The 27,687-nt window shown below is 40.0% G+C and overlaps 1 protein-coding gene across 1 annotated transcript in view; it reads right to left on the reverse strand.

The window, feature by feature from the left end:
• Positions 1-11,624: 11,624 nt before the first annotated feature.
• UBXN7 (UBX domain protein 7) overlaps positions 11,625-27,687 on the reverse strand; it is a 36,185-nt gene continuing 20,122 nt past the window's right edge. Inside the window, exons 6-11 of the mRNA XM_063132280.1 lie at positions 25,124-25,270; positions 24,830-24,920; positions 23,622-23,749; positions 22,992-23,382; positions 18,806-18,885; positions 11,625-17,169 (exon numbers count right to left, since the gene is read on the reverse strand). Of these exons, the coding sequence (XP_062988350.1) occupies positions 17,008-17,169; positions 18,806-18,885; positions 22,992-23,382; positions 23,622-23,749; positions 24,830-24,920; positions 25,124-25,270 (999 nt within the window). The 3' untranslated portion in view covers positions 11,625-17,007. The remainder of the gene's footprint in view (positions 17,170-18,805; positions 18,886-22,991; positions 23,383-23,621; positions 23,750-24,829; positions 24,921-25,123; positions 25,271-27,687) is intronic.

Consider the following 27,687-nt stretch of genomic DNA (forward strand, 5'->3'; position numbering starts at 1 on the left):
AGCTGCTTTCTTGAGGAGGAACTGGGCTTATGGGCAGCGGATGCACATGGAGCAAGCTTGCAACAGACTGCATGTTCAAACAAAAAAGCCGTACTATGGTAAGTCTGGAGGGGTAGATACGGCACTCAGTGGCAGCAGAAACATCAAAGAGCCTGGTGGCACCTTAATTTATTTATTTATTTATTTATTTATTTATTACATTTATATACCGCCCCACAGCTGAAGCTCTCTGGGCGGTTTACAACAGTTAAAAATGGTAAACATTAAAAGTATACGAAATTTCAAAACCATCAGAAACATAAAAACAACGATATAAAAACTAACAGTACAAGGCTATCAGCTTTATTGTGGCCTAGGCTTTCATGATGAAGTCGGCTCTAGCCCAGGGGCTTTGAGCTTCTTTCAGGCTGAGGGATGAATTCTGTTTTTGGAGAAGTTCTCAGGGAGTGGCATTGTAGTGATGGGCGGGGCCAGGGCAAAAGCGGGTTGAGCCAAAAATAGAGAAAATACCAGCAAATCTTTGCTTAAAGCTAGGTCACCGTATGAAAAGGAGGACAGGGCTCCTGTATAGAAAAGGGAATTTCAGCAGGTGTCATTTGTATGCATGCAGCACCTGGAGAAATGCCCTTTTAGAGCTCCATCACACCTACACATTTCTCCTGGTTTTCCCTCGAATTATCCCACTTCGTTTCCATAGCATATGAAAGCTTGCAGACTTACATCTGTGCTCTTATAAGTCCCAAGCCTCTTACACATCTCCTGTATACAAAGTGGGAAAGGGAAAGTGAGAAGAAAAGAAAGATGAAAGAGAGCAGGGCGGGGAGGGAGGAGCCACAGATAGAAGGAAAGGAAAGGCAAAAGAGGGAGAGACGGAAGGGGAGGGGATCCAGAGATAGAGAAGGGGGAGGGGGAGAGAGTGAAGGAAAAAGAAAAAGAGAAAAGGCCCAGAGAGGGTGTGTGTGTGTGAGTGAGTAACATACACATAGGGTACAAACACACACACACATTTTTGTGATTTGTCCTCAAGCCCTACCCCCACCCCCCCACCCCAGTGGCAGACTGGCCAGGGTATCAGCTTGCCCGATGGCAAGTGGGCCCCCTTAAACATTAGACAATATGTTAAAAATGTTAATGACCTTTTAGTAGCTTTATGTGTTTTATAAAAGGTATGTATTTAATTAATATTTTTATATACTGTGGCCCTATGCCCTTTAATTTAAATATAATGTATTAAATATAATGAATTTAAATAATGTATTTGGACTCGATGGCCTTGTAGGCCCCATCCAACTCTGCTATTCTATGATTCTATGATTCTTTCATTGTATAAAATTAGTATAAAACTACTAGGTATTAGTTTTATGTAAGCTGCAGTCTCAAATAATAATATATACGCATAATGCAAGTTCAATAATTAATGGTACCTTTATTTACTCTACAGTTAAAATATTTCCCCTACTAACATGGAAAAGAAAAAGCATAAATCTGGATCACTGAAACGCAAAGAGCGACAAGAAGCAGAAAGGCAGGAATCAGCCAAGCGATGCAGGTCTATTACAGATTTTATAATACCACAACTACCATCCACATCAATGTACAGTTCAGCAACAAATAATCAAGAAGCAAGAAACAATACTCATGGTGTTGATGCAATGACTTGTGAGTTACAAGAACAGGAAATAGCCACTTTGAATGTAGAGACAAATACAATAGCATCCTTTACTCACCAACCCAGGCCCAGTACTTCTTCTGGCTTCAATGTTCTGGTATCTGTACTACCTGTAGTTGCAACATCTGAACACATAGCTTCATCTAGTTACAGGGAATCAGATATACCTTCAGGCATAAATGACTCGACCACAACACATGTCAGAAATGTTCAGCAATTTATCAGTGTGGTTAATGATGGCACCTTAGATAATTTTTTTGCATCTTCACTAATTAAAAAGAAAGAGGTGTTGAAGCAGAGGAGTATTGTCATGAGGATTATAGACATCATAAAGATGTTAGGCAAGCAAGCACTTCCTTTTGAGGTCACAGAAATGAATCGGCCTACACTCTGGATAATGAGTTTCTGAATCATGGCAATTTTTTAGCTACAGTGCAGTTGATGGCAAAATATGACCCCATTATGGCAGCTGACATTTCTGCAGTACAAAACAAGTCTACAAAAAGAATCCAAAGATTAGAACAAGGAAAGGCTCAAAGTAAAGGCCGTGGTGGACTTGTTACATACCTGAGTAAAACAACTACTAACATGTTAATCCAAATTATGAAGAATATGATACAAGAAAGAATTAGTCATGAAGTTTCTCAAGCAAAATATTATTCTATTCAAGTTGATTCAACACAAGATAATTCATCCATCAATCAGTTTAGCATTATTATTCGGTATGTGCTTAAAGGTGTTATCTGTGAGCAACTACTTTCAGTTGTACTAAGTAATGATGGTACCGGACAGGGACTTTTTGATCTATTGACTGAAACATTACAGCATCTTAAAATTGATCCCAAAAAATGTTTATCTGATAGTACAGATGGAACTGTAAGCTACCATGGCCAGTATAATGGTTTACAAAGTAAAATTACTGATGTGGCTGATCAACATGTTCATGTATGGTGCTATGCCCAATGCCCATGTCTTGAATTTGGTGATAACTGAAACAACAAAATGTTGTGTGCCTGCATTTTCTTTTTTCAATTTGCTCCAGAATTTAGCAACTTTTGTGAAAACATCATACAAGAGAATGGCTGAATGGATAGAAGTTGTTGGAAAACATCTAGGACAAGAAAAAATGAAACAATTAAAGCTAATTGGTGAGACAAGATGGTCTGGAAAATCCAATGCAGCAACAACTATATTTGGATGTTTTGATGCCGCTGTCAGTACTTTTGTAAATCTATTGACGTGCTTCTCAATAATACAAGATTCAGACAAGTTTGATGCAAAAACAAGACAAGAAGCAAATATTTTACTTCAAAGTCTTCTAAAGTTTGAAACAATATTGACAGCATTTACTTGTGTGTATTTGAAACTACAGCCCTGTTATCAAGTTATTTACAGACCAGTGGTTTAGATATGTTTACTGCATGGAGTTTAGTAGATTCAGCTGCAACAAAGTTGAAGGAACAGACAAGAACATTTGATAACGTTCACAGCAAGGCATTGGAATTTGTAAATAAATGTAATGACAAGATTTCACAGTTGAATATGGATGAAAATCAAACATTGGAAATTGACTCTTTGGAAACAGCATTGCCAGTTAAGAGGCAGAGGAAGAAGAAAAGAATGGCAGATGAGGTTATAGATGATGAAGGAAATTCCTCAGATTCTCTAGCTGATTTTCGAGTAAATGCGTTTAACCTAATAATGGACTGCATTGTCCAGTCACTAGATTCATGCTTTGTACAACACAAAAAGTTATATACAAATTTATCCTGCTTGGATCCAGCAAAGTTTAAAACTATTGCAGAGAAGGGCCTTGAAGATGAAGCATTGGACGGTATTATTAAGCTGTCTCCACAAATCAGCAAAGATCAAGTAATATTGGAATTGCTTTCTTTTGCTTTGAACTTTGATGTATTAAAGCTATTGCTTAATGATGGTGAGAATATGGATTCCAGTTGCAACAAGTGTAAAATTTGTAGCACTTGCGCATCGTGTGTACTAAAAATTCTGGCATCCAACAGACTTCATGACAAGGGATATGATAACCTTTATGAACTTTATAAAGTCATCCACACACTATCAGTTACTCAAGTCCAATGTGAGAGGACATTTTCAAAGCTAAAGATCATAAAGACAAGGCTAAGAAATTCGCTGTCTGAGGAGAAGTTGGAATCATACATGTTGCTATCCATTGAAAAGGAATTGTTTGATGCATTGGATGCAGAAGCAATTATTGACAGATTCGCACAATCATCTAGTGAATTCAAACGATTGCTCTTAATATAGTGGACTGCATGAAATATGCTTTTGAACTACATGCTAATGTGTAAAATGTTAAGTAGAAGCAAACTATTTACATTTAGTAATTACTGTACACTGCCAGTAATATGTACAATATATGTACACTGTAATTACTAAAAAATATACATTTATTTTGCCAAAATTTTAATTGTACCTTTTTTCCACTTATGTATTTTTTTATTTTTTTTTATTTATTTCTTAAATAAATATAATTATATATAATTAAATATATATAATTAAATCATAGCCTTATAGTTGTGGGTGAGCCCCCTTTGTCTCCTGGCAACCAATATTTTTAGACCCAGTCCGCCACTAACCCCCCCCCCCCAGCAGCTCATGTATCATGGTGCTCAGAGTACTTTTCCTAAATGCCAAGGCTGGCTACCGCTACGCTATAGTAGTATGTTTAGTAGTCTACAGCTGAGCAACTTTATGGCAGCAAAGAGCATCACTGCTTATAAAATAGGGCTGGAAGGATAACTGGAAGAAATTTCCCTCCCTACTTCCACACCCCCTTCCTCTGAGGCAACAATGAAAGTGAATTGCCTGTTTTCCCAGAACACCCACCATGCTTCGTTGGTGCGCCTGCTCAAATAATCACCTTGAATTCAGTGGAGGACATAAACACGCCACCCATCTGGCAGACGATTGGCCACCAAGGCACAGCCAGCCACTGCCGATGCTGCCTTGCTTCACAATGCAATGGCCAAGTGTGAAAATGCACTTGCTGTGTTTCAGGAAGGAAGCCTGCATGATCCTATATATATATTCCAATTATTTAGGGTGACCATATGAAAAGGAGGACAGGGCTCCTGTATCTTTAACAGTTGTATTGAAAAGGGAATTTCAGCAGATGTCATTTGTATATATGGGGAACCTGGTGAAATTCCCTCTTCATCACAACAGTTAAAAGCTGCAGGAGCTATACTAGAGTGACCAGATTTAAAAGAGGGCAGGGCACCTGCAGTTTTAACTGTTGTGAAGAAGAAATTTCACCAGGTTCTCCATATATAAAATTTACACCTGCTGAAATTCCCTTTTCAATACAACTGTTAAAGATACAGGAGCCCTGTCCTCCTTTTCATATGGTCACCCTAGTCCAATTTAGAAATTTCAAAATAAAACAATTTAGCGTGCATGGAGGATGCTCATAATTGCTGACCCAATTCTGACTGGAGGTGGGAGGAATTTGGCTGCCACTACACATGACCTCCACACTACAGTCTGGACCAGGGGTGCAGTACTTCAGACCCAGGGGCCAAATCCAGCCTTCTTGAAGGGCCCAGATGGCCACACCTCCTGCCCCCCTCCCCGACCACCAGTCATTCAGTGTTTTCCAGGGGTTTGTGAAGTTTTTTCCCATTCTAAAAGGCCAAAATGCATCTTCTAAGGCTTAGTTACTGGCAGTAGGCACTTCAGGCTAAAATATGCTGGCATTTTTTTGGTATTTCTGCCACTGCCCCTTTTGCTCCCCCACTTCCTGGAATGCAGATCCCGAAAGCTTCTCTGAAATGGAATTTGGGCCTCAGGCTGAAGAAGTTCTGCATTCCTGGTCTAGACTCATGTATGCCTATGGTGTGCCATTGTAGTCTGTGCAATCTGCAGTCAGAACAGCTCAGCTTCAGATAACTGTGGTTGATGTGTGTTATGGGTAAATACATAGGGCCTGTTTAGATGACATGCTAAGCCATGGTTAGACTGTTAACCCTTTTGCAGCAAATGGTTAGTGAACATTTTTAACCATGGTTAGGTAGCCACCATGGTTAGGAATGGTTCACATGACATGCTAAGCCATAATGTTTAGCTCAAAATACTTAACCACTGTGGCTTAGCGTGTCATCTGAACAGGGTCATACTCACTGAACTAAGTGCATGGGAAGCCTCCATGTGGATGCCTTGCAACCCAGAATGCCAAGGAAGACATGTGTAGGAAGTCCTCATAGCAAAGCCCCCAATAAATAGCAGGGCACATTAAAAAAAGAAAAGAATAATTAACGCACCACTGTCAGTGCACCATATTTTACCAGCAGCTTTTTGTATTGTTATATATATCCCAACCATTCTTGGAGTCAATTGACCTATGGAAGACAGGCACCAAGAAAAATGCTCTCAGCTGAACTGCACCATAGTCCAATTACTCTGAGAAGGAGAAGGTTGGGTTTTTTTGGCTTCGCTACAGAAATGTTGCAACCATTTTGTGTTCCAGCCATATCACATCTGCCAAGGCTGCCTGCTTGGATCAGCTGCAGCCATAAAAACAAATCTGTACTGCAACAGGCTCGAGTTTTCCTTCCCAGGGATGAGGGAAGGGCTTGTCTTTTCCCCTTTCAGGTTTCAAGCACATCATATATGGTGCTGCGCTCCTACATCGCTCACCAGGGCTAACAAGCAGCAGAGCACATGCCAGTGTGTCATCATTAGGAGCCAGCACAACTTATAAAACCACCCTAACAATTTGTAATTGCTGAGGATCTCAGATCAGTCACTAGGGGGTATCATGAACTTGCCTGAACTATCAAGGACAACCCAGCAAAGATATTCTTTTATTTGTTGCAGTCACACCCGGACGTCATTTGTGTGAACAACTTACAGAACAAATTTAATGTAAAAGGTTAGAGGGGGGAAGGGGGGGAAGCCATTTACTAGGTCTGTAAAATAGGTGAATCACTAGCCTAACCATGGAGCAGGATGAAGCTTCAGCTATCATTGGAGGGGAAATAGATGGCAAGGACTCACGCAGCAAGTGCTGGCCCCAGCGGCAGAAGGGGCTGCTTCGGGCAGCAAGCAGAACAAGAGTTCAATAACCCAGCACATGTGTTTAAATTTTAGGAGATAAACTGAGATGGTGCATCATAGGAGCTCTTGCTAGGAAAATTGCTGCATCGTCCATCTAGAGGACATGAATGCACTGCAGGTCTCTTCTTTGGCCTTTCTAGATAATTATCTTTTCCTTGGGGGGGGGGTGGGGGGGTTACAATGCCCTACTCTAAGCACCAGCCACATATTCCCCATCTCCAAGTTCTAGAAGGGGGAGAAGTTAGCTTTGGTGAAATAGGAATAGTGGGAATAGTGTTACTCAGGGAAAAGACTGAGCACACGCATGTGTGTGTAAAAAAAAACACATACAAAGAAACACAAACACATATTTGTACAGAAGTAGGGAACATGTATTTAAGTCAGGGGTGAGAGAACATGTGGTCCTCCAGATGTTGGTGAAACACAATTCCCTTCAGCCCTACGCAGCATAGCTGGTGGTGAGGGCTGATGGGAGTTGTACTCCACCAACATCTGGAGGACCACACCTTTCCCGTCCCTGAGTTAAGCAGTGGAAGAATGATCACAGCCTCCAAGAGAAAGAAGTGGCAAAAACAAACAAACAAACAAACAAACCCAGAGGGGCATTCCAAACTGGCATGAGTGGGTGTGAGTAGGGGTGAGATTAGTGCCACATGTGTCAGTAACGTCTCATGCATTGTCCAATACGCCTGCTGGGATTATGTCATTTGGGTGAGTTTGTGATATCGACAGTATAATCCAGTTTGGAGAAGTGGAGTGTCATAGGACCATAGAATAATAGAGTTGAAAGGGGCCTATGAGGCCATTGAGGCCAACCCCCTGCTCCATGCAGGAATCCACCTTAAAGCATACTGACAGATGGCTGTCCAGCTGTCTCTTGAAGGCCTCTAGTGTGGGACAGCCCACGACCTCTCTAGGTAATTGGTTCCATTGTCGTACCGCTTTAACAGTCAGGAAGTTTTTTCTGATGTCCAGCCAGAATCTGGCTTCCTGTAACTTGAGCTCATTATTCCATGTCCTGCATTCTGGGAGGATCAAGAATTGATCCTGGCCCTCCTCATTGTGACAATCTTTCAAGTATTTGAAGAGTGTAATCATGTCTCCCCTCAGTCTTCTCTTCTCAAGGCTAAACATGCCCAGTTCTTTTAGTCTCTCCTCATAGGGCTTTGTTTCCAGACCCCTGATCATCCTCATTGCCCTCCGCTGAACACGCTCCAGCTTGTCTGCATCCTTCTTGAAGTGTGGTGCCCAGAATGTGAAACAATACTCATGATGAGGTCTAACCAGTACTGAATGGAGGGGAACCAGTACCTCCAGAAAGGCATTTTATGGGTGTCAAGGTGCTTCACATTACTTGTGGCCAGTAGCCACCTTTAGCCCTCCAAACTCTTCTATCTTCTCTTCAACTTTCAATCAAAGTATGATAAATATGTTGCTTACAGTTCCACGCAGAAGGAAAAGAATTTTGTTTTCAAATGTTTTGAGAGATACATTCTACTCTTTAATAGCCAATTTTCCTTTGGGTTTTATATGTAATGCCCTTTGCTAGTAGCTATTCTGAGAATTTTTAATAGCAGCTAAAACCATTTGAGTGGATTAAGCTATGCAGCAAAATACACTTCCAGCTCTTGGGCCACCCTCTAATAAAGTTGTCACCCAGCTTTCAACATATTTTTCTGCAATCCTACCATTTCAGCACTCTGTGTTAGAAATACATATTACTTCTCACATCCTAATACAAGATAAAGATACAATTATTGTGCAATTGGTCTGCAGAGAGTGGGTATGCATTACTTCTCCTTTAGATCGCCCACTTCAAAAAGTACATCTTGTAAGAGTTGCACAAGAATTGTGCATCTGGCAGCCACACTCATGCCTCCCTTGAATCAGCATTTCTTGTGTTTTCTGTGTTCATCATGGTGACTATTTTAAAAACTCATCAGCAAATTTGCATGCTTAAGGGACCATGGAAAATATGATCAAGCCGCTTAAATTCTGAACCAGGATGACTGAGCACATGAAGCGTGATAGGCTTCTCACTGGGCTGTATTTGTTTGCAACATGCCATTCTCACATATTTTTGGAGCACGGCCCATTGACTAGGATAAATTTGCTCCTCTTTAAAATGGGTGCAATTTTGACCCTGGTAGCACACCAGCACAGATTTTTAGATGTTTATAAGACAGGCTTGAGGCATGTTATGTTTGCCTCAGATTGGTGCTGACCAAAGAGCCATAGACTTCTGGACAGGGCCTTTATTCCTATTTCTAAGCAGAACTGAGAGCCACAAGTATAGTTACAAACAATCAATATAATAAAAAGATGGTCATACAACTACAAAATGTAATAAAACCCAATTAAAATACAATAAAACAGCAGTTAAAGGCAATTTAAAAACAGAAGAGAGTCTGACCAGCTTAAAATGGCTGAAGTGAAAAGTTTTGACCCAGTGCCGAAATGATGGCAAGGTTAAACCTCTATGGAAAGCTGTATAACAGACAAAGTGCTCCAACAGAAGTGGTTTTTCTATAGTTGTTACAGAAGTGAGTAGAAGGCGCCTTGAGAAGAGCCTCCCATGCAGTCTTAAGACATGAGGAGGCTGGTATAGGTAGAAATGTTCCTTCAGATATTTGGGTTCCAAACTGTTTAGGAAAGCACCAGCACCTTGAATTAGGCCTGGCAACAAATGCAGGTCCCTTGGGATGAATATAGTATGAGCCCATCTGATTGCATCTGTTAATATTCTGGCATACTTTAAGCTTCTGGGTCATGCTCAAGGACAGTCCCATGAACAACACATTTCAGCAGTTCAACTGGAAGATTACCAGAGCATGGACCACTCTATATCTATCCAGAACAGTTGTAGCTTGTAAACCAGCTGAAGCTGATAAAAGGCATTCTGAGCTACCGATACTTCCTCAGCCTCCAGTGACACAGCTGCATCCAGAACAACCCCGAGCTAAGTACCTGCTTATTCAAGAGAAGTGCAACCCTATCTAGAACAGGCTGCATGCCCAATTCTCAGGCAAGAGAACTAAGTATCCACAGGGCCTCCATCTTGTCAGGATTTAACTTGTTTATTGGCCCTTACCAAGCCCAGATACCAGTCCAGAACTTGCATGGCCTCTCCTGCTTCAGGTACAAGGAGAAATAGAGCAGGGTGTAACTAGCATACTGATGCCACCTCACTCCAAATTTCCTGATGACCTCACCCAGCAGCTTCATACAGATATCACCACCACCACCCTCTCTTCTGAAATCTGCAGATTGCTCCAGCAAGATACTATGGTCAATCATATCAAAAGCTGCTGAAAGATCTAGGAGAATCCACAGGGTTGCACTCCATCTCTCTCCTGACAGAGGTCATCCATCAGGATGACCAAGGATATTTTGGAACCAAACCCAGATTGAAATTGATAATCTGCGTCATCCAAATGTGCCTGGAGTTGTGCTGCCACCACTTTCTCCAAGATCTTGCCCCCAAAAGGGAGATTAGAAACTGGGTCTAAAGAGGACTACTTAAGGAGCCATTGACAACTGACACTTTCAAGGTGGCTAAGAGGCATTATTCTCGCCCCCAGCCAGTTGCCAATAGCCAAGATGGGCAAGAATCAAGTATCCTGCTTCTGCTGCTCTTATCATGCAGAGCAACTTCCCTACCTAGATGACTGATGGGTATTACTCAGATGATAACCTAGCAAGCATATTGGACAATGTATATGACATCACTGTCACATGGCACTATCCCTCACCCACACACTCATTCTACTTTGACATGCCCATGTTGTTGTTTTTAACCATTTTCTAAACCTAGAATGTGCTCACACTTTCACTGCTTGAATGCATATCTCCTATTTCCCAGCCCCCACAAATTTTGACATAGTAACTACTGTTAACAGTGGTGCTTTAGTCCACAAACACTCCAACAAGAATGAGTCATATGCCATCTGCTGTCAGAATGGTTGCTTTTCAATCATTCATCCATCAAATAAGTTAGTACTATTTGTGTATCAAAGGAAGCATTTTATTAATACAATGCTGCAAGTTTTAATTTTTTATATTCAGATAGCACCTATTTAAAATGAACTGAGTGAACACAATCATATTGACATAATTCTCTGATAACATATGCCTACCTCCAGGAGCAGAGCACTAATCATTATCTACTTCTTAATATAATTCACAGAACATTAGATGATATACTTATAATTTAGTTATTTGTGTGGATTACACTTAAATTGCATCTCCCGGTAGTGTTTGGTGGTGGTGTTCAATGTTTCCCCACCCCTACTCAAAATACATTGGCTGCCACTTACAGGAGATGGGGAAACAGCCCATTGGCCAGTTCACGACATGACAGCCCATTGTGGGTTATTTTAGTTATAAGGAGCTGCTTTGAATGCCAGCTCCCATTATAAATATGAAAGCCCTGGCTGGGATTACTGTGACTTCTCACGTCATTCAAACCTGGGCAATGGAGGTTATTTGAGGGTTTGCATAACCCTAAAACAGATCATGGGTTATGCAAGGGTTGTTTAATGCTCAAATAACCCCACCGCCTGGGTTTCAATGACATGACAAACCATGGCAACCTTTGGCTGAAGTTTCTTTAGTCATAATGGTGGGTGGCATTTGCCGAGGTGCCTTGAGGGTTAATTTTCCCACAGTGGGATGCCATATCATCAGAATCAAGTCGCTATATCATGCCACACCTTTCTTTTATCAGAAACTGGCAAGTAGACACATAGGTAGGTTCTCATTTCAGTAAGTTTCTCTCCACAAACCCCCCCCCACCACATTTCTCCTTCACTGCTCTGGGAAGATCTCATTTCCTTCTAAAAACCAAAGAGGCTAAGAATTAGTGAAAAGGTCTGCTTTATTTTCAGGATCAAAATATTACAGTAGGAAGGGCATTTACACATATTTATAAAAATGCAGCAGTTGTATATATAGATCAAAGGTTGCCTTGAGTTTGGTCCTTCCCATCACAGAAAGCTGAAATCTTCTCTTCCCCCACCCATCTTACAATTACCTCATCACATTACAAAGGAAACAGCTTCTACTGAAAATGTAGCAGATCAGTTTTATACAGCTCAACCTATAAAGCTTTAAAGACAACAATCCAACATTAAAAAGTCAACTTAGTGTCTTGAAGGGTACCATCATCTTGATTATAACAGTATCCAAACCCAGTTCAAATTGTTTTTAATGTAACACCTTAACTCCCCCATACTTATAATCTTTCTTTCTATTTTTGATTTCAGAATTTATTCTGGAATTTCCTTTCAATATTATTTCTGTAGCTATGCTAGACACTTGGAAGTAGGATTTTGTTTTCAAGGTCATCTCTACAGTTTTGAGCATTTGGGATGCTACTCATGCACTAAAAAGCTAGCTTCACAATTCTAGTTTACTTGTGTTTGCAGTAGAGCCTACACCCTAAAATCCAAATTTCAGGAATGTCTTCCCAGTTGGTGCCAGTTGGTGGGATCAGCTCTTAGAAGTTCCCTGCACAGCCTTTTGTGTTCCACTTATAAGCCTCAGGCAAAACTGAAAGATCTGGAAAAAGAAACTAGGACCCCCAATATGCCTTACTGGACAAAAATCTTGCTAAGGCTACCTCTTCAGAAACAGCAGCATAGGGAAAGCTATTCTAGCTAAAATGGATGACTTTGTTAAGTCTGCAGGCACCTGAAGGCAATCCAAAGCCAGGCATGAATGCACAACACATTTCCAGTCATTTGTGTCCATATTCTTTCTTGAAAAATAAATGCTGAAACAGAAAACCTATAAAAATATGCTATTAAGGACAGCAGGATTTAAAGTGTCAAATTAGTAGTCTTTTTGTTTATAGTTAAGATTTATATGCTGCTTTTCTGCTCTCAAGCCACTTTTTACAGGAGTAGAGGCATCAAGACTCCCCACCCACCTACCATACACTGAGTTTAAGAATCATCCTACATCACAGAGTTTTCTATTAATCTAGAGAACTATTCGAAAGATAGGATTAAAAAAAATGAGAGAAGGGACGCGGGCTTAGGTAGATGACTCAAAACCAATTTATCAGAACTGTCAAATTAGGACAGAGGAAGAGAAGATCTATCACCCATTTGAAAAAGTGACTCAGGACACAATCTTATGCATGTTTAGACAGGAAAAAAAGTCCTACAACTCCCAGCATCCCTCCAGATAGCCATGCTGGCTGTCGTAGGATTTTTCCTGTCTGAATATGCATGGGATTGGGCCATAAATTGCCTAAATAGCGCCTAAGAAGATAAAATCAGAGGATTTCTGTTCCGTGTTTGAACCACCCCCCTCCACAATTCCCAGTCTGTTTACAGATTATGATATGGGGAAGAAGCATAACGAACCAAATTATATTGCTTCCTGCCTAGTCTCTAGATTTTATAATCCATTCAGCAGTATTGAGTGTTCAGAAACCATACAAGACATTTGTGTACCTTGGAAGATCCTGTATATGAAGCAAATTGCCAAATATTCATGTTGTTAATCCTTGAAACAGCCATTTGAACATTGACTTATCAAAGAGGCACTTACCTGGCCCATTTCAAAGCATTTTCTCAACACTGTAGATTGGATCCAGACATGTATTCAGCAGTGTTCTACTGGCACTGAAGAAAGGGGTTCTGATGGTGATTTTCTTTAATTCCCCATTCCCTCTGTCTTCCCCAGCACCTCTCCCACACTGTTCTACAGCACTGGAGAACCCTCCAGAACAGCATGGGAAGTGGCACTGGGGGCTACGCAAGGAATCTGAGAAAATCATTGCCCCAGGACCTTTGTCCAGTGGGAAGCCTTTACTAGACCCTCATTTGCAGAGGGACAATTCTGGATCCAATGCAGTGAGTTGTATCCAAAGGTGGCTTTGCCTTATCAGAAAGCATTTCAGATCGCTCAAGTCCAGACTCCTAATTTCTGCAGCCGTCTGCACCATATTCCATTCTGTTCTGGAAATTGAGCAGCTATCAGGAGCAGCTTTCTGTGGGGAAGGAGCAGGGATCATCAAGAAAAATCTAAAATTTAATGCCCTAACTTGCCTGAGTGAAAGTATTTCTGTTAAGGCAAAGCCACCATTGGCTACAACCCATTATTTTGAATGCAAGAATTCCGAGGAAAGAGCCAATCTACTAGTACAGCTGATTTAAAGGGACAGTCACACATGCACATGATTACTTAGGATGTGGTAAGGTGGGTGGTGACCCGTCAAAGTGCCTTCTCAGTGGTGTCTCCCCATTTTGTAGAATTCCCTCCACAGAGAGGTTCACCTAGTACCAGCACTGTTATCTTTTTTGTGCCAGGCAAATATGTTTTTGTTTTCTGAGGCCTATTACTATATTAATGAAATTTTTGAAGTTATTTTTGTTTTATTAGTATTTTATCTTTTTCTTGTAAACAGCCTTGGATGTTATGTGGAAGGGTGGAACACAACATTTAAATAAAATAAAATAAATGCAATAATGTTGGGCATTAAGCACCAATAACCTTATACTAACTAGTGGTTACATAGATTAGCTGGGGAGAAATAAATTGGTGTAAATTACAGGACAAAGAAAATTGATACTATTAGAGCTCAGAGACTCTGAGGGGGGGGGAATTAACACTTAACAAAGATACTGCAAAAATGGTTATGTGTGTTGTAGTTGCTATTCCTCACAGCCAAAGTAATTGTTCATTCTGCAGGCAGCTCTTGATAAATGAATTCTGTTGTTTGCATAACTGCATTTGGCAATCCAGCTAGAGTACAGTACTAGTGTGCAAGCAGCATCTCCTCTCCAAAGTAACAGGAATCTTAAAATATGATCTTCAAGACCATTTGTATCAACAGAGAGAAGCTGAAAAAATGCTGGCAAAAGCAATGCAGGTCAGGAAGACTAAAGACATTCATAATTTAGGCAGTTTCACAGGTGGAGAGCCAAGGAAATAACCTTAAGGAATTACATTACGTAATCCTCAAGATTTTTTTTAGGGCCTTAACATAACAATGACAGAAAATGCAAACTATATTGTATAGTGCTTTGATAATGAAAGCTCTGGCACCAGTCAGCTGAGCTAATGTAATAGCATGGAATGTTCACAAACATTCCAAGCACTCAAGAAACAAAATTCTCAAAATGCCTGCAGTCCATTTGGTGAATGTAAGGGAGGGAAAAAGTTGTCAGTTTGTAGCACAAGTCCTATGGACAGGAGTAGCTTTGTGGAACAGACTGAGGACCAGAAAGAGATCCCTGGAGATAAGAAGGTAAGGGGTCAAATAGCCTATTAAAAGGCAGAAGGAAGAGTACAGAGTAAATGATGGACCAATGAACAGGAATTTAAAGAAAAAGTAAATGAACAAGAAGGAAGCTTGAGAATAGTGGATAAGGTAAAAGGAAACTGAGGCTAAGAGGGGTGAGTGGGGCTCAACTTCAAATATTAATAACTTACCAGCCAATTATTTGACTGCAGACTTCTCATTTAGTTTTAAATGATGTTGAACTTCATCCTTAAGTAAGCTCTTTGGCTATATACAAAATGTTTGCTGGCATAGGTTTTGAAGGAAGAAGATCCAGGGCCTTGATATTGATATCAAAAGCTAGATTTCTTATTCAACACACTAGTTTCCCCCAACAACATGTTCTAATCTTGAATGCACACACTATCAACTATATGGTTGTTGTTGTTTTTAACGTAAATTCAATTGCGGCTTGTGTGCTCAAACACCCACCAATACAATTAAACAGTATAACCTCTCAGTTATAACAAGTCACCTTAAAATTGATAATAGCAACTGTAAAGGAAGAGAAGGGGTTACATGTTCCCAATCTACAATGCAATATAAGCATTTTAATCCTCAAGAATTGTCTTTAGACGCTCACATGTGGACAAACCAAATGTGATGACAATATAATCCGTCCTACTGAGATTTAACCCCAAACACAATGAAAAAAGTTACCAAACCCAAATGACCCATATCACACTTTCCATAATTCAAGACTGATGTATACCTATACTTTTTGTGGACAATTAGAAGAAATCATGGCAAGCAGCCATTTCTAAATTTGAGCTGTTCAAATTGATGTAACAGCCCAAAGCCATTTTACTTTGTTTATTGTTAGTGTGTTAATTAGCGAAAAGATTTCAAAATTAACAAAAAAGCACAAGAGAATGGTTTTGCTTAGGACCCACAACTGCATTAAAGCCCAATGTGACCAAATTCCACATGGTGAATCAAAACAGCTTTAAGTTATGACAGAAGAGATTTAATAAGTTTTACATTCATAGTCAGCATCTTGCCATATTCCACTGCTGGTAAAATCCCGATAGAAAATGAGAATTCAATCTCCCTCCCACAGTTTTAATTGTGAAGAGGGAAAGCCATGCAGTTCTAGACCAAGCATGGAAGATTAGAGGACAATGGTTAGGTGATACTAGATCTACAGGCTATACCATCTTCCTTTAAAGTACCTCATCCTATCTGTAACAAAAAGAATACATACAAATCAACTCAGAAAGCTGTTCTAATGCTGCACATTCTTTACCCTTCCTGGAACTGTGTTTGCTATGTCTCTCAAAGAGCTACAAGGGCAATAGATCCACAGCTCTGTTTATATTTTCTTCACATGTGGGCAAGAGTTATGGGGCCTCTTCACACAATCATCTAGGCATGAGCTGCCTGCCTGAAAAACTTGGTGTAATGACTCTCAAACCATAGCAACCTAGTAGTGTGCAGCTCCCACTGCATACAGGATTCAACTATCAGCACATATTGGCATTTCTGGAATCAGCCATGCTTGTTGAAAACCAAATCCTGCACGTAAGTGGTGGAAACACAGTACTGACTCCATGCAGCTAGCACCTGCTCAAATGGTTGCCTCCAGAAATTTTTCATGACTGTTCACATGATCTCTTGAAAAATAAAATATATTAAAGAAAATAGATTTTTTTCTAAGGAGAGGGGAAAATATTTCTTCCTCTGGCTGTTCAGTGTCCCCAGCATGCTGGACATACAGACAAGGCCAGCAATGAAACATTGAAGCAGGCATGCCCTCCTTCAGCATCAAAGCCAAATAAACTTTCCCCACTGTTTTCACATGGTTCACTTGCCAAGAGTAGCATAAAGAGGGAGAGAGAGAAGTCAACAAATAGTTGTCTGATTTCAGCTCTGTGATCTCATGGAGCCAAATGCATACTTGGTGAGTTAGTATTGTAGGCAAAAATGACATGAGGGAAGGCTGGGAGAACTAATTCCTTTCTTGCACAAAGACAGTCTCTTGAGGACAAAGACCAGCCTCCTGTAATGTGATGTCATAGTCCAGATGGGAAAGTTTCCTCCGGGGAAAGTTGGTGAGGAGTTCAAAACGTTCATTGGGGTATCCTTTCGACTGTACGTGTTTGATGAGAGCCTGAAGAGAAAGAAGAGATCAGTAACTTAACCATGGAGCACCGACATACATTAGAGTCTTTAATGCGATGGATAAAAACTTGTTTATCACTGCAGGCTATATCAGCAAAAGGTATGCAGACCATTTGTCTATTACAATTACATATCATTAAAGAAGTTGGGAAAAACTTGGAAGATGCTTAAAACTTAGGGATGCTCCATATATTGCAATATTTTTGTTACCACCAAGTGAGATAAAGTTAAGTTGGCCTGATGTACTTCTAACACCAGCACAGAAATTTTAGAAGTGGCTAGATGAATTCCTGTTGTTCAGGTATTCAGCAGGTAGCAGAACCAATTCTTTCATCTATTCTGTTCCCAACCAGATGACCTCCAGAAGTTTTGGATGCCAACTCCCATTATCCCTGATCATTAGGCATGTTGGCTGGGGTTGATGGGAGTTGCAGTCCAAAACACTTGGAAGGCACAGGATGGGTAAGCCTGACCTATACGACAGATGGGCAGGATTGTGGGATCCACATAGGCTATGCAAATGGCACTGGGACTCCATGACATGAGTTAAAGTACCTGCACTTTCTCACTTCCTACTCCTTTGGTTAAGTGAAAAGCAGCACTATTCAGGCACTAAGATGGATTTCCCATGGATGTTCCCTTGGAAGATTAGGTGTGTGGGATTATTTTTTTTTAAAAAAGTTGTATGGTACATTTATATTGTTTTCAGCATAGAACTCAAAACAACTTACACAGGTTTCCAGGAGGTTTCCCATTCATTACTGACTAAATCCAGACCTGTGCAGCCTCAGAATGGTGGCTGCATCGTATGCCCTGAAATTATGCCCTGGTACCCAAGAAGCACAATCAAACTACAACTTTAAAACCCATATTCTCCTCTTTTAAACATTTTTGCATTATATTTTACACTTCTTTCTACAGCCAGAACAGTTAGAAAAATACCAGGTGATGGGAGAGCTAAAGTTAGCATTCTCAAGATTCCAAGAAGAGCCGAAAGTCAGCACAGGGGGAATGAAGGCAAGAGGAGAGGAAGGCAGATGATATTGCCAGCCACTACAGGTCTTTAGACCACAAGCTGAGAATATATGTCATACTAACAACAATACCAAGACCGTGTTGTGAATACTTTTTAATAAAGTAACAGTTAGTAAAAGATAGTATGAACAATTCATCCAATATAAAATGCATAGTTTGGTCTGGAAGGTGACACCTATAAGGCAAAAAATCTAGATAATTTTTTGGGAGTCAAATTCTCTGTTGGCACCACTAGATCAGCCTTCCCTAACCTGGTGCCCCTGAGATGTGGTGGAGTATAGCTCCCATCATCTCACCCAGAATGGCCATACTTGGTGGGAATGATGGAAGATGTAGTCCAATGCATTTGGAGGTCACCAGGCTAGGGAAGCCTGCCCTAGTTCTAGTCTTGGAAAGAGGAGTGTGACTGCAATACTAGTCACATATGAAAGGAGAAAGTTAACTATATTGTATACTATACTGTATAGTTTAAAAACAGATAAACAAAGCATCACCATTTGAAACACACTGAGATTGGAAAGGACATTTAGGGCAAAGGAGTAGTGGGAATCACTCTCTACCAGGAGGAGTCTTCAAGCAGTTTTATTTACCAGAAGTTTAGCTTGTTCAGGCAGTGAAATTTGTTCCCTCTTCCCATCTGGATACCTTAGCATTAGCTGTGCCTTTGGTCCTAATAGAAAAAAGTTACAAATTCCTGAATTTAGTAACAGCATTTAGTACATTGGTAGTGAAACAACAATCACATACAAACACTTGTGTCAAGGGATGAATGATATTTCAAAAGGTGACTTCTCTAAATGTTTCTGTTCATGACAGGGTTCAAAGCCCAATGGTAGGGCACAAGTTTGGTATGGTTCCCTCCTCAGCATGTTCATTTAAAAGATTTCAATTAGCAACACTGGGAAAGGCTTCTGCCTGAAAGCCACTGCTGGTCAGAGTAGACAATATGGGATTATAAACCAATGTTCTGACTCCATAAAATCCAGCTTCTTAGTTTCACAAATGTTTCTCCACTACAACGATAAAAGCTCCACAATGGAGGGACTGAGGATGCTGAACAAATATTAAATCTAACATTTTGCTACATTTCTTGCAATCTCGTATAAACTGTCTATTGTTTCTCCCGTTCCCTATTTCTCCGAAAAGAAGCTGTGAAAAGAGGGAGACAGTTAATACGTCCCCTTTCTGGAATAGCTGGAGAGTCAGGGAAGTGTTTAAAAGGGAGAAGCGTCAGTTCAACACTTAAATGCAAGAGGATCACATTGCCAATGGAGAGATATTATCTCTTCACCACCACCCCTTTTAGTGCATTTTCTCCTTTGGCTTCTTTCCCCAGTTTGGGAACTTTCCAATTTTCGCTATCAGGTCCGTCCTTTCTCTTACTGTTATTTCTCCCCTAGACCTTCGCAACCCAATCTGTCAGGTGTACCATGGGTTGTTCTGTGAACAGCCAACCCACCGTGGCTTATTTCAGGGTGGCTTAGCATGACATGCAAACCCGCACAATACCTAACAATATTTGATTGGCATTTCTTGTCTTATTGAGTTTTATTGCTAGAGCCAGCTGGTTTTATTTTAATGTTGCAAAAATTTCTCCTTTTTCATTTTTCTCTGCAATACAACACTGCTTCATACTTGTTGTTTTACTCATATTTTGTTAGTTGATCTTCATCTTTCCCACCATAAACCAGTCATTTGTCCTTCTTCAAAAAAGTGCTTCCTCAATTATCCACCTAGCACTTTAATCACGTCACTCCTCTGTTTGGAATTACATGTAAGTTACGGCTTCATACTTTTACAAAGACTGAATGGGCTGGATCCTATGCTCTTAACATCTTCGACGTACCAATCTTGAGCTCTTCTCACCCCCTCCTCCTTTTGTTAGGACTCTGATTTCTTGCTCCCCCCCCCATTTTTATTCAAAATGCTCTTCCTGCCAATATTCACTGTGCTTTTTCACTTTTTTCTCACAAGATGTTGCCTTAACACAACTTTTTCTTTTGGCTTTTCCTCTTTCACCTTTCTCTGGTTCTGTTTTATTATAATTTTCTAAATGAAAGTTAACACCCATCTTTTTGTACTGTGCGACTTGCAATATGGCACACTACCAACAATCATTTACCTGTGTTGTTCTCCCAAATGTGTTTTTTTTTTTAAATTGCCCATCAAGATGATGAACTGTCTGGGCAGGTTGCTTTTTTAATTGTTTGCAATGCACTTGCTACATCTTAAACTCCTATAAAACAAAACTACTATGGATGGCACTTTCATTTCCAGTCTGCTTTCTGTAAGGCCAAAGCTGTGTTGTCATTTGCAAAGATGTCTTCGCATATGTATGGCACTAAAGAACCACCCTATTATATATTCTAACATCCTAATCCTGCAAAGAGACTTACCTGCTTTTATGGACATATGAACTGATCAAGAAAATTAGGTTAGTCTTTGCACAATTGGGATTTTGGAGAACATATTGTATGGCACAAACATTGGTCAATATTAGCAAAGACTTAAACCAGAGGTGAGAAACACAAGGCCCACTGGTTGTATGTGAATCTCAGAGACTACCAGAGCTGCCTGCTATGGGTCCCCTGCCCCTCTCCCCCTATTCCCCTGATGCTGCCACTGCCTCTACTACATAGAGCATGTGCCTGTTTCCAGCTGTTTGGCAACAGCTCAGTTCTGCTGGGAAACAGGCTGTGCAGGGATGCCTCTCATTGAAGACCCTGTTTCCCAGGTGAACTGAGTGCTGGGAATGAGGACATGTCAAGACACTCATCCCCAAGCATCTTCTTTCTCAGTAGGGTTGCTGAGAGGAGGGTGAGGTTAAAGCCTCTCACTCCTTCCAAAGAACTTGAGAGTTGTTGGGATGAGGGGGAGGCTTTATCCTCACCCACCATCCCAGCGACACGGATCAAGATTGATGGGAGAAAGGCAAAGTTAAACCCTCTTCCTCCATCCAGATGGATCAGGATTTGGGGGGGGAGTGGGTGCGTGCATGTATGTATTATGAATGTATTTGTATGAATGAATCATTAATTCATATAAGAACATAGGAAGTGCCATGCTGGATCAGACCAAGGGCCAGGGATGAACAAGGCAGGACATGGTGCAACAGCACCCTCCCACCCATGCTCTCCAGCAACTGGTGCACACAAGCGTACTGCCTCAAATACTGGAGACAGCAAACAACCCTCAGAGCTACTAGCCATTGATAGCCTTCACCTCCAGGAATTTATCCACCCCACTTTTAAAGCCATCCAAATTGGTGGCCATCACATCTTGTGGTAGTGAGTTCTATAATTTAACTATGCACTGTATACGCAGCCCTGAGATCTTATTGATACAGGGCGGGACATAAATGTTTTAAATAAATAAATAAATAAATAAATAAATAAATAAATAAATAAATACTTCCTCTTATTTGTCCTGGATCTCCAACCAATCAGCTTCATGGGATGACCCTGGGTTCTAGTATTTTGAGAAAGGGAGAAAAATGTCTCCCTATCCACATTCTCCATACCATGCATAATTTTGTGCACCTCTATCATGTCTCCCCTTAGCCTCATTTTTTCCAAGCTAAACAATCCCAGTTGATGTAACCTTCCCTCATAGGGGAGATGCTCCAGCTCCTTTATCATTTTAGTTGCCCTTTTCTGCACTTTCCCCAGCTCTATAATATCCTTTATTAAGTGTGGTGACCAGAACTGTACACAGTATTCTAAGTGTGGTCGCACCACAGATTTGTATAATGGCAGTATGATACTGGCAGTTTTATTCTCAATTCCTTTTCTTATAATGCCTAACATGGAGTTTGCCTTCTTTACAGCGGCCGCACACTGGGTGGACATTTTCATTGAGCTGTCCACCACAATCCCAAGATCTCTTTCTTGTTTGGTCACCACCAGCTCAGATCCCATTAGGTTATACTTGAAGTTGGGTTTTTTTGCCCCAGTGTGCATCACCTTACACTTGCTTACATTGAACCATATCTGCCATTTGGATGCCCACTCTCCCAGCATGGAGATATTCCTTTGGAGCTCTTCACAATCCCTTTGTGTTTTAACAACCTTAAATGATTTGGTGTGGTATGTATGAATAATTAATGACTAGGTAATATGAACCTGGTGGGAGCAGTTTTTAATCCACAGTATTTTAAACAGCGGGTTCACTTAGTAGCATGGGAGAACATACTTTTGAACAGCTATTTTGTAACTCTCGATCTTGGTATTTGAGTATCAACCTTAAACTATTAATTTAGATTTAGGAAGTAACATGTAAAGATAATTATGCAAAATTATTGTTAAAAGTCAACTAAATATTAGCTTTTTATGCTGCAAACTGGATGGCTAAATCTTCTGCATGGAGAAAAACTGTTATTGTGTCTACTTAGGTTTTCTTAATTTTGCCTCCCAGTCAAAGTTGGGTGTGTGTGTGATCTTTTTAAAAATGTTGCATAGAAATTGGTACTTTCTTAATCACAACAGTTGCCAAGACAATTTGATTAAAACACATCTGGAAATTTTAATGAAGTTCAATTTTGAAAAGTTGATGATATTTTGATTTCTTATACTGGAATCATTTGGAATTTTTCTTTGGAGATGTTATATGATGGCTATTTTGATTTGCTAATTTTACTAAATATTGCAAATAGTCTTGAATATAATAAAAATGACTAGATTACCATTAATAAACTAATTTCTGTTTTTCTGCTAACCAGTTTGGCCCATTTCAAAGCGTTAAAAAAAGTGTCAGGATACATTTAACCACCCTGCTTACCGTTCACATTCAGCTCCTTCACTGCAGCTTCTGGCTTAGCCCCAGTCTCTTCTAACACCCCAGAATCCATGCAAGACAGTCCTCGATGGTTTGTTACCATCTCAGGTTCAGTCCTTGCTGTGAGCTCAGGCTGGGGTCTTCTGCCTTCCTCTTTCCTACACCCCAAGTCCTTGTGTGGAGACTTCCTAGACTTGGCAGGATTGTCTGGCTCATCATCATCAGAACCACAAACGGAAATAAACTCCTCACTTCCAGAGAAAAGCTCTGATTCAGATTCTTCATCTGATCTGCTTTCCAGCTTGACTTGGTCAGAGTCAAAATGTGTCTCCTGTAGAGATGCTCTGATGGCAGCTTCCAACTGGCTATCTTCACTCGCGTCAATGAGACTCTCCTAGTCGATGCACCCATAAAGCAAAAGGTAAAGGTTACATTGCATATGTACACTGAGAAAGGGGGAGAGAGAGAGAGCAGGATATAGGTCAAATATTCCTCATCAATAATATTTGTGTCTCTCACTGCATTTAAAACATTAAACTGGATCTTGTCACATTAGGATGTAATAAATTGTATTATAGTACTGACACAAAATGCACTCAATATACCTCCTAGTCATCACAGGATTATACTTACAGAGCGAGTGCGTTTCTGGGGAGGGCTGGTGGAATGTCCATCCAATTGTCCATGCTCACCTAGGAACCCGGTCACTTGGTCCAAAAAAGAAGTTACATCTAACTGGTGCCACTCCACTAGCTTCTGCCCTGTTTAAAATAGTAACAAGTCATACATCCACAACTGGGGTCCCAAAGTTCGAACATATAACACCGATTCTGGCCCGCTTGCATTGGCTGCCTATACGTTTCCGAGCCCAATTCAAGGTGCTGGTTTTAACCTATAAAGCCTTACATGGCTTGGGACCACAATACCTGATGGAACGCCTCTCCCGACATGAACCTACCCGTACACTGCGCTCAACATCCAAGGTCCTCCTCCGAGTACCTACTCCGAGGGAAGCTCGGAGGATGGCAACAAGGGAGAGGGCCTTTTCAGTGGTGGCCCCCCAATTACAGAATAATCTCCCTGATGAGACTCACCTGGCGCCAACACTGTTATCTTTTCAGCACCAGGTCAAGACCTGTCTCTTCTCCCAGGCATTTAACAGCATTTAATAACATATGCTAAGTTTGTTTGTTTTTTAATGGACCCCAGAACTGTTGTTGTTTAAAATGGATACTGTTTTATACTGTTGTTTTTATATATTTTTGATGGTTTTAAATTTTGTATACTTTTTTTAATGTCCACTGCCCAGAGAGCTTTGGCTATGGGGCAGTATATAAATTTAATAAATAAATAAATAAAGTAGCAGACAGAAAGAAAGAACTTTTACAGACTACATTTGCAATGCAATATACTGGAATTGCGCAGTCATTGGTGTTATTTTAAGACGGCTCCTAACATACCTTCAAAATGATTCTGCAGATGCAGGAGCATCATGAACAAGTGGCAGGAAATGAACAAGTACTAAATTCTTTCAATCCCAAGTGTCAAATAGCCAACCATAACGTAATGGGCTCAAAATAACATGAACATAAAGGATTGCTCCACTAGATCAGATCTGGGGTCCATCTGGTCAAGCATTCAAAGGATGGCCAGTCAGATTCCTCTGGGAAGCTAAAAGGCAGGGAATAAAAGCAACAGCACTTGCCCCACCTGAGCTAGGAAGCTGATTACACTGTAATAAACTGCCAGCTATCCCTCCTAAGGGAAAACAAAGCTAAGCTAAGGATTAAGGTATTTATTCTACTATAGCCATAGGTATATATGGTTGTTTTTCTTCTTACCTGTCCTAGGGTCCAGGATAGAAACATAAGGGAAGTCTGCTAGTTTGTAGAACTGTATGTATCTTTGTCCTTCCTCACTGTCATGGTACACCTATAGAACAGCCAACAATATTCTTTAATGCTTGAGAACATTCCAGTATTAAAGGTACTTCAGTATTTGGAAGTATAACCCAACTTCAAGCTACAACATTATTTTTCTAATCTCCCAAACATGAGGTCAGGAAAGTTTAAATACCAAACAAATATTGGCTCTGTTACTAATTTTTTAGTCACTCAGGAAAAAAGCCTTCCCACCTGCCAGAAAATGAAGTGTTCCCGGATAATGTTTTTCACAGCTTCATTGCTCCAAACATCACGATTGAGACATTGACAAGCAAAATCCTGCACATTCTGTATGTTAATCATAAGCCACTTGTTCTGCATCTGACCACACTCCTTAGCCTGGAGATAGAAAGAACATTAAAATCATTAGCCAAAAATGAACATCTTGCAAGAAACAATGCCAGCAATGATGGCTTCTACTTCTCGTGCCAAGCTTCACTAAAAACTATTCACACTGGAAAATACTATCAGGACTGAAAAATGTTATCTGCAAACAAGCTTGACAAGCAACGTGCAGGATTAGACAATTCTGCAGGTCAACTTGTCAAATTAAAGATCACACACTGGTAATCCCAACCTGGTGGGTGTTAACATGCGAAGCACAAGAGAGTGGGGGAAGAAGCATATTTTATTCCAAAACTGAAGGTGGATAAGAAAAGCTGAATAAAATGTTTTAGAGAAGAATATGAATTGAATCATATTGTTCTGACTGCAAGACAGACTAGCTAATTGAAGAGGCAAAGTTGTGGTGAATAAGCATTATTGACAGACTTGCCATTAGTTGTTCCACTATTCATTCTTTCTAGTTTTTCTGTTCCTTCTTATATACTATATTTTGTTATTATTGGAGAACTACTTTCTGATCATTCAGATTGCAAGTGGGGGAGGTGGGAGGGTTTGAAGTTGCAGGAAGAGATCTTACTGGTTTGAGTCACAAAGCTGGCATTGCCTGATTGGTTGGTTGCAAGTTAATGTAGGAGTTTGATCAAGAATGTAATTCTGATCGCTGAATTGCCATACCTGTTGAAAAAAAGAGTGCTATATCAAAATTGGAAGGCTCAAATTTCCTGAATAAATAGGAAAAAATGTATAGACTTCCTTAAAGGAGATCTACCCATGAGTTTGCACCAAGTGAATTATTCATAAAAGGAAACACAAATTCATGAGTATTCCTGCTGATTTTGCTTTTTGGAAAATATGATTTCACTTTTTAGAAGTGAAGCATCTGATCTCATGGCTACTAAATGAGCAACATAATGGAAGCAAAAGCTCTCACCTGTATTGGAAGAGAGCGATATTGAAGACAGCTAACTCTTAGAATTTGTCATTAAAATCATTTTCTCAGGTTAACAACTAGAGTGGTATTCTAGTAGCAAAATGTACACTCTTAGAATCAAAGATAATTTGATCATCAAATTTGGCTCAAGTAGGGAACCTATAAAATCTCTGCACAATGATTCTAGCTCCCTAGCCATTATTTTCTTTTCTAGGAAGAAGTTAAAGTAACTGGTGTGGATTGCAGAGACACTCCCAGTTCAAAATTTATTTTATAGCTATACTCTGTAATACATTTGCATGGCTCAGCAGTAAGGGTATTTTTTCATTCTTAGCAATATTGTGTAAAAAGTATTTTAACGTTATGATAAACGTGCCATGTGATATAAACAAAGCACTTTTAAAAAATTTCACTGGCATGCATATATAAAGGATAGCTCTATTTGAAGGGCTATTCCTCCAAGTCTGGTTTAAAGATTTTTAAAAAATGTAAGAAGGAGCTGAACAGGCTCTGACGTTGCCCATCAATAGTTAGCACGTGGACAGCAGACGGAGCAGGCACACTGGCCACCTAGTCACAGTCTCCCCCACTAAGGTGATATGTATGATTGGCCCCCACTCTCTTGGCGTTTAGACAGGGTGAAAAGACACATATTTTCAATTTAGCTTTTTAAAATGTGTAGCTTTTAAACGTTTTAATGTTTTTACTGTTTTTAATGTTCTTTTGTTACAAAGATTTATTATTTTAAATTGTTGCACACCGCCTTGATGGCTTTTTAGCAGATAAGGCGGTATCTAAATGTTTATAAATAATATTGTGCATTTCTATTTAAATTACATTAAGCATTTCTAATTATATCAGCATTCAAATTTTATGCAACTCTGTGTTCTATTTTGTCCTCTTTTCTGGTGATATATTTCCTCTTTTGGGGTGGGGGGATGTTTAAATGGCCACGCTCCATTTAAGGCTGCAATAGTAAACGCCTTCCTCAGAATATGGGGCTTCTAACTAAATGTGTTCAAGGCTGGGGATCTAGAGGCTTGTATTCTTCAAGTGTTCAGCATGCTACAGTGACAATTAAATGTCTGTGTAAAAGAAACCAGTCAAAACATAGAAGTACTATAAGAAAATTGAATCAGTATTAAGATCAGCACCAATAACTCCAGACTCTAATCCAGTTAACACATTCCTGGAGTATACTGACACGAGGACCTAAAAAGGTCTGACCACTCACCTTAATTTCTATTAAAACTTATGATCAGTTTACTGTTATAACACAAAACAACTTTCAAAAGTAATAAATCTCAGAAATTCACATGGTGCAAACTCAAAATTTTCTTTAAATTTATTAACTTTGTGTTCAAATTGCAGCGGTACTTTTAATTTTTTTAAAAATCATGAATTCAGAGTAATGCATCTCACTTATGTAACCTGTAGTGAACAGGTATATGGATTATGCCACAACAATGGAAGCAAAGTA

This window comes from Elgaria multicarinata, chromosome 8 (genome assembly GCF_023053635.1).
Source record: "Elgaria multicarinata webbii isolate HBS135686 ecotype San Diego chromosome 8, rElgMul1.1.pri, whole genome shotgun sequence".
In the NCBI taxonomy this organism is placed as follows: Eukaryota; Metazoa; Chordata; class Lepidosauria; order Squamata; family Anguidae; genus Elgaria; species Elgaria multicarinata.